General features: G+C 41.0%; 1 protein-coding gene across 4 annotated transcripts in view; it reads right to left on the bottom strand.

The window, feature by feature from the left end:
• Nucleotides 1-5,773: 5,773 nt before the first annotated feature.
• The window catches only part of LOC108703977, a 44,335-nt gene continuing 37,803 nt past the window's right edge, over nucleotides 5,774-12,305 (bottom strand). For all 4 annotated transcript variants that reach the window (XM_041577535.1, XM_041577534.1, XM_041577536.1 and 1 more), the window contains 3 exons: nucleotides 8,888-8,934; nucleotides 7,448-7,757; nucleotides 5,774-6,292 (listed from right to left, as the gene is read on the bottom strand). In XM_041577535.1, coding sequence (XP_041433469.1) covers nucleotides 6,084-6,292; nucleotides 7,448-7,757; nucleotides 8,888-8,934 — 566 coding nt within the window. In that variant the 3' untranslated portion in view covers nucleotides 5,774-6,083. The remainder of the gene's footprint in view (nucleotides 6,293-7,447; nucleotides 7,758-8,887; nucleotides 8,935-12,305) is intronic.

Below are 12,305 nucleotides of genomic sequence, written 5' to 3'. Positions count from 1 at the left end.
TGAAAAAAGTCACTCCGGTGTTTTTTCTGGAGACGGTAATATTATGGATATTTAGACAGAATGTGAACAAGGTCACACAGCTAGATGGCGGGTTGAAGAAAACAGTGTGCAAATAATGCCTACAAGGTCAACGTATACACTACTACAGCGGTGGATACGGATTACGTAAAATATATTATGGCTGCTTGAAAAAAGTCACTCCGGTGTTTTTTCTGGAGACGGTAATATTATGGATATTTAGACAGAATGTGAACAAGGTCACACAGCTAGATGGCGGGTTGAAGAAAACAGTGTGCAAATAATGCCTACAAGGTCAACGTATACACTACTACAGCGGTGGATACGGATTACGTAAAATATATTATGGCTGCTTGAAAAAAGTCACTCCGGTGTTTTTTCTGGAGACGGTAATATTATGGATATTTAGACAGAATGTGAACAAGGTCACACAGCTAGATGGCGGGTTGAAGAAAACACTGTGCAAATAATGCCTACAGGGCAAATAATGCCTAAAAGGTCAACTTATACACTACTACAGCGGTAGTAAAATAAAAAAAAGTAAAATAAAAAAAAAATGAATATTAAAAAAAAAAAATTAAAGTTGGTGCTGCTGAACTACTAGGAGCAGCAGATTAGCACACCAGTCCCACTCCCCAACACTGCTAGACTAATAGCACTGGGCTCTTATAGTAGTAGTAGTAGTAGTAGTAAAACAACAAAAAAATAAATAAAAGCAGTCCTTACAAGGACTACTGTTATTGCAGCAGTCAGCAGATGAGATCAGAAGCAGGACAGCTGCCCACTGCAGCTACATACAGAGCACTGCAGTAGAAGGTAGATTACTAGCCAGCAAAGCTACCTAAGCTAAAATGTCCCTCAAACCCCTGCAGACTTCTGTCCCTCCAATAACAGAGCAGTATCAAAACGATTACTAGCCAGCAAACTTTCAACTGTCCCTGAAATCACTAACAGGCAGCAGCTCTCTCCCTACACTATCTCTTCAGCACACACAGGCAGAGTGAAAAAACGCTGCAGGGCTTCGGTTTTTATAGGGAAGGGGAGTGGTCCAGGGGAGAGCTTCCTGATTGGCTGCCATGTACCTGCTGGTCTGGGGTGAGAGGGCAAAAAAAAGCGCCAACAATGGCGAACCCAAAATGGTGAACGTCGCGCGACGTTCACGAACTTCCGGCGAGCGCGAACACCCGATGTTCGCGCGAACAAGTTCGCCGGCGAACAGTTCGCGACATCTCTATTCACAATATTTACAATGTTCAGAGTGCTCAACCCTTCAGGTAAACCCTGTGCAGGGCATCAGGTGCTTGATCTGGTTGACCCTTTCCTGCCCAACAGGTACAGCATACAATTTAGAGAATAATCCAGTAGCACACCGATTATGGTGAAATAAGTGGTAAATTCTTTATTTAGCTAAATAAACAATTTACCACTTATTTCACCATAATCAGTGTGCTACTGGATTATTCTCTACTTGGTGTTCAGAATAGTGACCAGTAGATGGCACTTTGCTAAAGTATAAAACCCTTTGTAGCCATGCTCTCAGGGTCTATCTTGTGCTGGCTCTAGCCTGAGCAGGAGGCAGAGCTCGAGTGGAACCTAGACAGGTCAGGTCTAGTAAGGAAAGGCTACTCACCTTAAGAGGTCACTCTAGGGGGGAATTCACAAAAGTGGTGATATTGAGACAACATGAAAGTGGAGATAAAAGTTGGATTTCCCACCAAATTCACAAACCTCTATCTCCACTTTTGTGAATTTGTCTTTTAAACAGACAGTTTTCAGATTTTGTGTTTTGCCCCGACATTTTAACGACATTTTTTCTGAATTTGTCTTTTGTTCTTACTAAACCTGTCAGACATCAAATTGGAATTGGGGGGGGGGGTTATTGTACCATTTTTTTCAGGATAACCTGGGCTTTCTAAATCTGCCTACATGTTTGTGTAATACCAATTCTGTAACATGATATAAGGGTCTAAATACAAGAAATGTTGCATAGTATAGGGATTTGTATCAGAAATATGTTTTATTAGCTTAGGTGAAGTGTCTAATTGCTGCTATAACTAAAAATAATGTCTGGGAGGCTTTACTTTTCCTTTAGATAATATATTCACTCAAATTGCTAATATTGCCTTATCATTAAGGTAAAACTAATAAAATGTGAGTTAAAGTGTGAGTTAAAAACTTTTTATATATCAAATTGTATAAAATAAAATTTTTTGTTTAAGCAGCCACAGGGCAAGGCCAGACGTGGCGTTTTTGTTGCATTTTTACGTTGCATTTTTAAAAAAGAACAGCCAGGCGTAAATATGCCACTGAAACCACATGCGACCGTCAACATGCGTTTTTCAGCACGTAGGATTCTTTTCCCAACATGCACTTCTTATTGTTCTCATTGAGAATTCGGACACCATATTTAAAATACGCTGCGTATTTACGCAAAGTGTGGTTTCAAATGTGCAGATCCCATAGAGTCTATTGATCTGGTAGTTTCCTGATGTATTGGCGTTTCTGCTAAAAAACGGCAATACTGGCGTCCTGTGGTGGATTTCAGCTTGCAAGCGCCCTGTGTGAATTGCCATAGTGCGTTTCCATTCGTTTCAGTGGTAGTGCAGTTTATGCATATTTACACTTGGCTGTTCTTTTTTAAAAACGCAACGTAAAAACACAGCAAAAACGCCACGTCTGGCCTTGCCCTAAAGCTCAGACGAGGAGAGTAAGAGGGATTAAGATCCCAGGTACTAACTGCCCAAAAGTAGGGACTAAGGGGTCCGTTTACTAAAGTGCGGTAAAAATATTCGCACAAAATATAGACTAATTTGTCGCCAAATATGTTTTCGCCAGTTTACTAACCTGCGGTAAATATAAATTTGCAAATTTTCTTGCGCAAAAATATGTTTTCGCCAGTTATCGCATTTGCTGAAAATAACGCTACGTACACATTAACGCCTGGTTTACTAAACAGCGAAATGTGCAAAAGACAAAATTTACGCAAGAATATTCGCAACATTTTACCGCCACCTATGTAGTGGCGTAAAAGTATTTTTTCGCCAGAAAATTCTCAAGGGGCAGGAAATATCCCATAGTACTTTTTTTTTACCCATCATTCTTTGCTGACAGGAGACAGATCTGCAGCTATTGCTGACAGGATGTTTTGGCTTCTGCTTCTATCTGGTGCAACAGCAGCAGTTTCAGCTCAGAGTCGTATTATTGGCAGCGGCATCACAGTCCAAAGATTCGTTGGCCTCTACGCTTTTTTGGTTTCATTGTGACTGGCTACATTAAACTGTGCATTTCTATAAAGCAAAGAGATTGACTGATATGATTTCTTGTTCATATGCATCTATAAGTGTTTATATGATGAATACATGTTTGATTGGTGATACTCTGGTGATGTTGTTGGATGGTATAATCACCAGCCAATAAAGTTTATGAGTTTTGAAGATGCATTTCTGGCCATAAATGTCACAGTAAAAATTGCCATAATAACCGCCATAAAACAAGACTATTTTATAGCATAAATATTCGCAAAAACTTAATTTGTCGCCAGAAAATTCGCAACTCGCTAAAATTACCGCTAACGTAAGCTGGTTCATTAATGTAGTTACCGCAAGTGATCGCAATGACTTCTGAGCGCATCGCTGTTTAGTAAACTTAGTCGCTGCGAATATTCTGACGTAAAAATATTCTCAGCGATAACATGCGGAAACTTAAAGTCAGATTTACCGCACTTTAGTAAACGGACCCCTAAGTGTGTAGATTTAGGGATTTAGAATTCCCCTGGTTTCCCCTTAGGGAAAAGGCTGAACGCTGGGTGTACCTTCATTGCTGCTGTGTATGTTCTCTTCCCTGAGGGGATTAATACTGACCAAAGGTGCTGTGAGTATAAGCCTATCCACTGTTATGTATGATCCTGCTTTGCTATTATGTACACTCTATTCAGAATTGTATTGTTCAATAAATATGTTCATTGGTTAAGTTATAAGAACCACTGGAGCCCAGTTATTGCATCTGGAACTAAGTTACACTACACCCTGCCTCCACACTGCTTGCGAGGGCTTACTCCCTAAGATTTAAGGTCTCATCCGGAGCACAGTATTGGGAGTGGAGCTCATAGTAGAGAACAATGCACTCATTTTACTATATCGCTATTTTTTTTCTAAGCAGAAGAACATCAGAGCAGCCTCTTTCTTTCTCCTGACAACTTCCTTGACTACTTGGTGGTCAGACTGGTGGGAAACTTACCAGCAGGTGGTGCTGTTGTAACACAATTCATTCATATTAACAGCACATGTATCCCTTAATATCTTGGAATTTAAAAAACATAAATAATGAATGTACATTGCAGAAGTGCTTAGAATAGCACCCTCATTAATTTTATATTCACTTATTTTTTATAATTCACACTCCTTACATGTTTGATCAAAATGTCAGCGAATTCACCTTTGTATTGATTCAGTGTTGTATTGCCAATCATTTCATTCTGAGAACAATTAGTACACTTTATGGTCATCAACAATTACTTGTTCATCCTTAGTTCATTTAGTAACTTATAATGATAAGATGATCATGATTCATAAGATGACTATGTTTAGGGTGGCGCTGCAGACTTGAAATGGAGAAAATGAAGCCTGGGAGGGAAACATCCATTAGCAATACAGGTATGGGATCCTTTATCTGGAAACCTCAGAATTATGGAAAGGCCTTTTCCCATAGACTACATCAAAATAATCCAAATGATTTCCCTTTTCTCTGTAATAATAAAACAGTAAATTGTACTTAATCCCAACTAAGATATAATTAATCCTTATTGGAGGCAAAACCATCCTATTGGCTTTATTTAATGTTTACATGATTTTCTAGTAGACTTAAGGTATGGAGATCCAAATTATGGTAAGATCCATTATCTGGAAAACCCCAGGTCCTGAGCATTCTGTATAGCAGGTCCCATACCTGTACTGGCTTTATCAAAGCTCATCAGTGCAAGTCTGAATGTAGGTAGGACATACCTCTTAGGGTTGCCACTTTCTGCAATGTACAATTCCAACCAGGGCAGGGATGGGTATGTAAGGGGCTGGGCCAGTCATTTAAGGGGTGGAGTCATGATGCAAATGGGTGGAGCCATAATATTAACAGCTGAATAGCAATAGAATTTTGTGAGTACAGCAGATTGATTTTATTAGCACTTGCCTGTGTGTATTTTCCATACGGCCCATTACTACACAGTAAGACGTTACAATTTTTGTAATTTCATATAAGTAACTGTAGAGTCATGGGTGCCCTTATAATGAGTGTGTGCTTTGTTTAATTATAAATAGAAGCAGTGGCTTTGGATAATGTAGCTGAGATGTATTGGTGAACACATCCTTATTATTTATAAATAGCCAGCGACTAGAGAAGGAATCCTTAACCTGATGGTCAGGACTCAAAAATATATTTCTCTTATGATTAAGGTGAGTCACAATTATCCAGTTTTATTTGTTGCCATTTTTTTCTAGAATAACCAATAGTAACTGAGATGCTGTAACTAATGCGATGCTAATTTCTTCTGTCCCAAAACTAGTTCACAAAACGAATCCCCAGAATAAAATATTAACAAATACTGGATTAGAGTGAGAAAACTCTCTCGGTCAAAAAATACAACGTTTGCAACATAAAACCTGGCAAGCTTGATTTTTATTTAAACGAGATGTTGGGGGAAAAAAACATCCCCCAAACCCGATATCTGCATAATAATAATAATAATAATAATACATCCAATGAATTAATTTTCAACTAGATTGCTGTTATTCTGCTGTAAACAATGGAAAAACATAAACAACTAGGGCTCATGCTAAAGATCTGAGATAGTTCTGAGATACCTGACAGAGAACAAGATGATGGCAAACAACTATGGAAACTCTTGAGGAGACATTAAGTAGAGGGCATGGAGAGGATTATAGCTTGAAATGCGATATAGGTCGGCACAAGCATTTCTTTCTTTTACTGAGAACTGACCAAGTCCACGTAGATTTGCAGGCTTCCTATGTCTGAAACCCTCCTGAATCTGGTGAATGGTATGTACCTTCAACAAATTAAACCTTTGCAATTCTATTAAACTTCTGCAACAACCACTGTTTATACATTGAGTTTGTGGAGTGATTATAATTCTTCTCAGTTGAGCTGATGAGAATGAGATCACTGGCCCATTTCCCAATGCTTCTTTGACTCATCAGAATCCTTTCCTTCTCCTCAGGGCCACTGTCTTCCAGGTCATCCACCACCACCATGACTTTGTCTTTCCCTGGAATATGAGCAAAGGCAACACACAAAGGAGAACAAGTCAATTAATCACATCCATAAACTCAGGACAACTTACTGTACCACCAACTGCAGCAATGTGATGCCCTTTATGGCTCTGTGATGCATTGGCAGCATTTTGTCAACACTTTTCCACTTTTGTTATCGAACATAGTGTTGTCTAAGCAGGAATGAATGATTTCAGCGGGGTGAATTAGTAATCCACAAGGAATCAGGGATAAAAGATTCAGTTGGGTGTTAGAGCTCTACTGTTGTCCTGTACTGAACTCTGACACCTACTGAAAATGCTTTGGTTCAGCCGTTTACTCAAAGACATTCTGGCCAATGGGCTCATCTATCTGATTTCATAAATGCATCGATTTGTTAACGCAGTCAGGGAAAGTGTCGTGAAATTGTTCTGCTAGAAATTCTCATGGATTCCCTGGTTTGAGCTGTCAGGGCTTCTATGTATAATTTAGTCTTAATGGTAATTCACACAGTTCTATTAAACCCAGAGATATTTGCTATCATTGTGTTTGAATGAAATTCAGTATAAAGTTCCACCCATATTGGCCCATGTTTAGGAAATGAAGGGGCTATATCCAGTGGCAGAACTACCGGGCCCGCACCCCCTCAGGGCCCCCGGCTGTCCGTGCGCCACTAACAAATGCGGCCGTACGGAGGGGGGCGGGGCCCGGCTGCGCGTCACACACCAGGGTTCCGTCCCCCTCTAGGATCGCTACTGGCTATATCAAAGAGCTTGATGCCCAAATCATGTCCTGTTATTATTGTAATAAAAATATTCCCTGCTACACTCTTTTCTTTATACTGAATATTAATGACCTCTTGGTGCTTTGACAGAGTGCTAGCTCTTCTGTGTTGCCATTCTGTGTCATTGTGAAGGTACCTGGTGGTCTAATGGGGTAGTGGGGATGCCTGCTTCGCTCACTGTGTCCCCACCGCCCAACTAGACCACCAAGTACCCTCACATTTATGTATTTTAAACATATTAGGTTCAGATATAATGTGCCAAGTTTATTAATATAAGGGAATCCAAAACAATTCTGTGACATGTACAAGGCCATCATTTTTAGCATTCGACTCATAACAACCAATAAGGTGTCACTGTGTCAGTCTGTAGGGGGACAAAGTCACTTACCCAGTTGCTCAGCTAAATATTGCAGCTCCTCATCATACAGAGACCCCGGCACATCAGTGATGTTAATTCTCCCTCTTTTCTTGGTGTGATACAGGATAGCGACTGAGCACTGAGACATGTCCTCCCAGAACTGTCTGCGCCCAGTGTTAGAGATGTAACAGGGTCTCACCCTCTGAACATAATCACTGAACTCTGATATAATGAACCTGTGCAGCCACCGGTAATCATCTTCTGCTGATCTGGAGAATATCCCGACCTTGTGCTTCTCCTTTGTACTTGGTCCTTCTACTTGTTGCATGAATGAGTCAGTCTGAATATAAACATACAGTAAGTCATTCTGCTATTGTACAACAAGTCACCTTGGAGCTCAGTCATCAGTTTTTATCATTTATTCACTGTATCATATACAACATAGAAGGGAAACTACAGTAAGGTTTCACAGATTTAAATTGTTGGAGAAAGGCAGTGGTGTTTCAGCCAGGAGACAAGTTAAGATCCTGGTAAAGTTAAAGGGGGGAAATACCCCCTTTTTGACATGAGCACATTAATTTGGGATTATATAAAAGATGCACTGAAGCGCCAAAAATGAATATAAATTAATTTTTTACTCAGAGAGTAAATGTCAGTAGTCTACACCTGACTCAGAGGAACCACTTCCCCACCCCCTTAGGCTCACAGGGTAATGTAACCCCTCCCTCATCTTGTTTTATTGTGTTGTTATGGATTCTGGAACTTTGAAGTCCCAGAATCCATCTTTAAGTGCCAGAATCCATCATTTCACACTGGAACAAAGTAAGGGAGGAGTCCACCAGCATGAAGTTCTTTAACCTGTCACAAAGCCATCTGCAGTTACTAAACTTATTATGGACCCATTTAATTGTGTAGCCAGGACATGGGGATGGACATCAGGTCCCCCATTCTGGTGCACAAACAAGATTCTGAGATGATACAAGACTTGTCTTAATAACAGTGTCCACAAAATGGCTCCTGCCTGCTTGTTATAATTATGAATTCCCAGACTGATGGAAACGAGATTCAATTCGCCCGAATACGTACCTATTCAATCAAAAACTGATCTATTCGGGCAAAAAAAAAAAAAAAACTTCTACTTAATTTTGGTTGGTCTTTTTGAATTTTGACGATTTATTCGACCCTTAGGGGTGAGCGAAATATTTTGCAGCTGAGTTTTGCCAAGAAAAAAATGCCCATAGACTCTAATGGATAGTAAAAAAATAATCTTGCAAGGATGAAAACGTTATGCAAAAAATGGCAATATCAGCAATGGGTCAGATTCATCCATCAATATATCTCTACTGTGAGTCACTAAATTACTGAGAAATTCCTGCCCAATGCTCAAATCCCAGATCATTTACAGCAGATAAATTCATGTTTTTTAGGGAGTTTCTGTAAAATGAAACATGGTCACATTGTATATCTTACCCAACTACTGATTCTCCCTCCCCAGGAAGATTTTCTTTCAGACGTGCCTATTAAACAGAAAAAAACAATGGTTTATTTTTAGGTTTATCAAAGGTCGAGGTGAATTTTCAAATTAAAAAAATTTGAATTTCAAGATATTTTTGGAGTACTTCGACTAGGGATTAGTCCAAATTCGATTTGAATTTAAAAAAAAAATTTAAATTCGAATATTGAAATTTAACCAGTCGCCATCTAAAACCTGCTGAATTGCTGTTTTAGCCTATGGACCTCCTAGAACCTATTTGGAGTCAATTGGTGGACTTTGAAAAATCTAACTTTTTTTGGGAATGCGATATTACTTCGATTCGTACAATTCAAATTCGGCCGAATACGGACCTATTCGATCGAAAACAGACCTATTCGACCAAAAAAAAAACTTTGACTTAATTTCGGTTGGTCTTTTTGAAATTCAACCCTTGATAAATATGCCCCATACTGTAAGGGGCAGATTTATCAAAGGTTGAAGTGAGAATTCGAATTAAAAAAATTCGAATTTCGAGCTAATTCTTGTGTACTTCAACTAGGGAATAGTCCAAATTCGATTCTAATTTGACAAAAAAAGGAAAATTCGAATATCGAAATTTAAGAATTCGACTTTGACCATACGCCATCTAAAACCTGCTGAATTGCTGTTTTAGCCTATGGAGGACCTCCTAGAATAAATATGCCCCATACTGTAAGGGGCAGATTTATCAAAGGTTGAAGTGAAAATTCGAATTTGAAGCAAATTTTTGAGTACTTCGAATTTCAAGCTAATTTTTGAGTACTTCGAATTTCAAGCTAATTTTTGTGTACTTCAACTAGGGAATAGTCCAAATTTGATTTGAATTTGAAAATTCGACTTCGACCACTCGCCATCTAAAACCTGCTGAATTGCTGTTTTAGTGACCTCCTAGAACCTATTTGGAGTCAATTGGTAGACTTTGAAAAATCAAACGTTTTTTTTGGAAAAAATTCAAATTAAATTGATTGAATGTGCTGTTACTTTGGTTCGTACGATTCAAATTCGATCAAATACGGACCTATTCGGCCAAAAAAATAGATTTTTGTACTTACCGTTAAATCCTTTTCTCTTGTCCTACATTGGGGGACACAGGCACCATGGGGATGAAGATCCTGTTGCTTGGAGGATGGACACTAAACGGTTAATAAGCTCCTCCTCCTGCACTGGTTCTCATACCCTGCCTACTTCCTTTCCCCTCAGTTTTCGGGCCGAAGAAGGAAGGACAACCCTACTATCACCACGTGCAAACAGAAGAGGAACTCACACCCCCTTGAACTATATACATTCACACCTATACAGTGTGCTAGAAGAATTTAAATTTTTAACCTAATCAGGGAGGGAAGGCCTGTGTCCCCCAATGTAGGACAAGAGAAAAGGATTTAACGGTAAGTACAAAAATCTATTTTTCTCTTGCCTAGATTGGGGGACACAGGCACCATGGGGACGTCCCAAAGCTACCCATGAGGGCGGGACTTTGCACCCCAGTGCTCAGCTTACAACTGTCTGTAGCACCTTTCTCCCAAAGCTTGCCTCAGCTGAGGAGAAAGTGTGTATCTTGTAGAACCTGGAAAAAGTGTGTACTGAAGACCACACTGCAGCTCTACAAACCTGTTCAGCGGAAGCCTGGTGGCGTACTGCCCAGGAAGTACTCATCGACCTGGTCGAGTGAGCTCGAATTCCGAAGGGTGGAGGCCTATCCCTTGCTACATAAGCCTTTGAGATGGCCGACCTGATCCATCTGGAAATCGTTGCCTTCGATGCCCGGAGGCCCTTTCTTGGTCCCTCCGGAATGATGAAAAGACTGTCAGTTCTTCTTATACTTTTGGTAACGGATACATAAATACTTAGCGTACGGACCACGTCTAACTTGTGCAGCTTTTTCTCCATCTGTGTCTTGGGATGAGGACAGAAGGAAGGCACTACGATGTCCTGGTTTAGATGAAACTCGGACACCACCTTAGGCAAGAAATCCGGTGTCGGCCTTAGAATTACCTTGTCCTTATGGAAAATTGTAAACGGCACCTTACACGATAATGCTGCCAACTCTGACACTCTTCTAGCCGACGTGATGGCTAATAAAAATACTGTCTTAATAGTCAGAATAAGTAAGGGAATGTCCATAATAGGCTCAAAAGGCTGTTCTTGCATTGCTGAGAGTACTAAGTTAAGATCCCATGGAGGTATCGGGTGACGGTATGGTGGTGCCTGTCGAAGAGCCCCCTGCATGAAAGTCTTAATGTTAGGCCGCAACGCCAACTGGTGTTGGAAGAAAATAGATAGTGCAGATACTTGGACCTTCAAGGAACTGATGGCTAGACCCTTATCCAGTCCCTCCTGCAGAAAACACAGTACGTTTGCTTCGTTTAGGATCTGTGGGTCTTTGGAGTTAGTCTCGCACCATGAGATGAAGGTCTTCCATATCCTATGGTAAATCCGTGCAGATACAGGCTTTCTGGCCTTCAATAAGGTAGGTAAGGCCTCCTGTGGAACTCCTGACCTGGAGAGTATCAAGGCCTCAAGAGCCACGCCGTTAAATCCAGCCGTGGAGAATTCGGGTGAACGATAGGACCCTGTGTTAACAGATCGTCCCTGACTGGAAACCGAAATGGAGTGTCCGCTGCTAGCCGCATGATCTCTGCGAACCAAGGTCTGCGGGGCCAGAATGGAGCCACTAGTATCGCCTCTACTCTCTCTTCCTTTATTCGTCTGATGACTCTTGGAATTAGAGCGAGAGGTGGGAACACGTATACCCTGTGAAACGGCCAAGGTGCTACTAGCGCGTCCACTGCTACTGCTAGAGGATCCTTGCTTCTTGCCATAAAGTTTGGCAGCTTGTTGTTGTATCTTGACGCCATTAGGTCCACTTCTGGTATACCCCACCTTCTTACTATCTCTTGGAACACTTCCGGATGCAGACTCCACTCGCCCTGATCTACTGTCTCCCGACTGAGGAAGTCTGCTATCCAGTTGTCTACTCCTGGAATGTGTACTGCGGAGATGGCTGGCACATTCTCTTCTGCCCAAAGAAGTATCCTTTGTGCTTCGGCCAGCGCCGCCTGGCTTCTTGTGCCTCCCTGATGGTTTATGTAGGCCACTGCCGTCATGTTGTCCGACTGAATTCGCACTGGTCGACCCTTGAGATTGTGGGTCCAGTGTGACAAGGAGAGCCATATTGCCCTGAGCTCTAGGATGTTGATTGGGAGAGACCCTTCCGCTGGGCTCCATCTGCCCTGTACGGTGTGTTGTTCCAGTACTCCTCCCCACCCCTGTAAGCTGGCATCTGTTGTTACTACTGTCCATGTATGGTTGGGGAACAGCTTGCCTGATTGCAATGTTGATGATTGAAGCCACCACTTCATTGATGCTTGAACCGGA

This window comes from Xenopus laevis, chromosome 9_10L (genome assembly GCF_017654675.1).
Source record: "Xenopus laevis strain J_2021 chromosome 9_10L, Xenopus_laevis_v10.1, whole genome shotgun sequence".
NCBI lineage: Eukaryota > Metazoa > Chordata > Amphibia > Anura > Pipidae > Xenopus > Xenopus laevis.
This window is presented reverse-complemented; position numbering and strand designations above follow the sequence as displayed.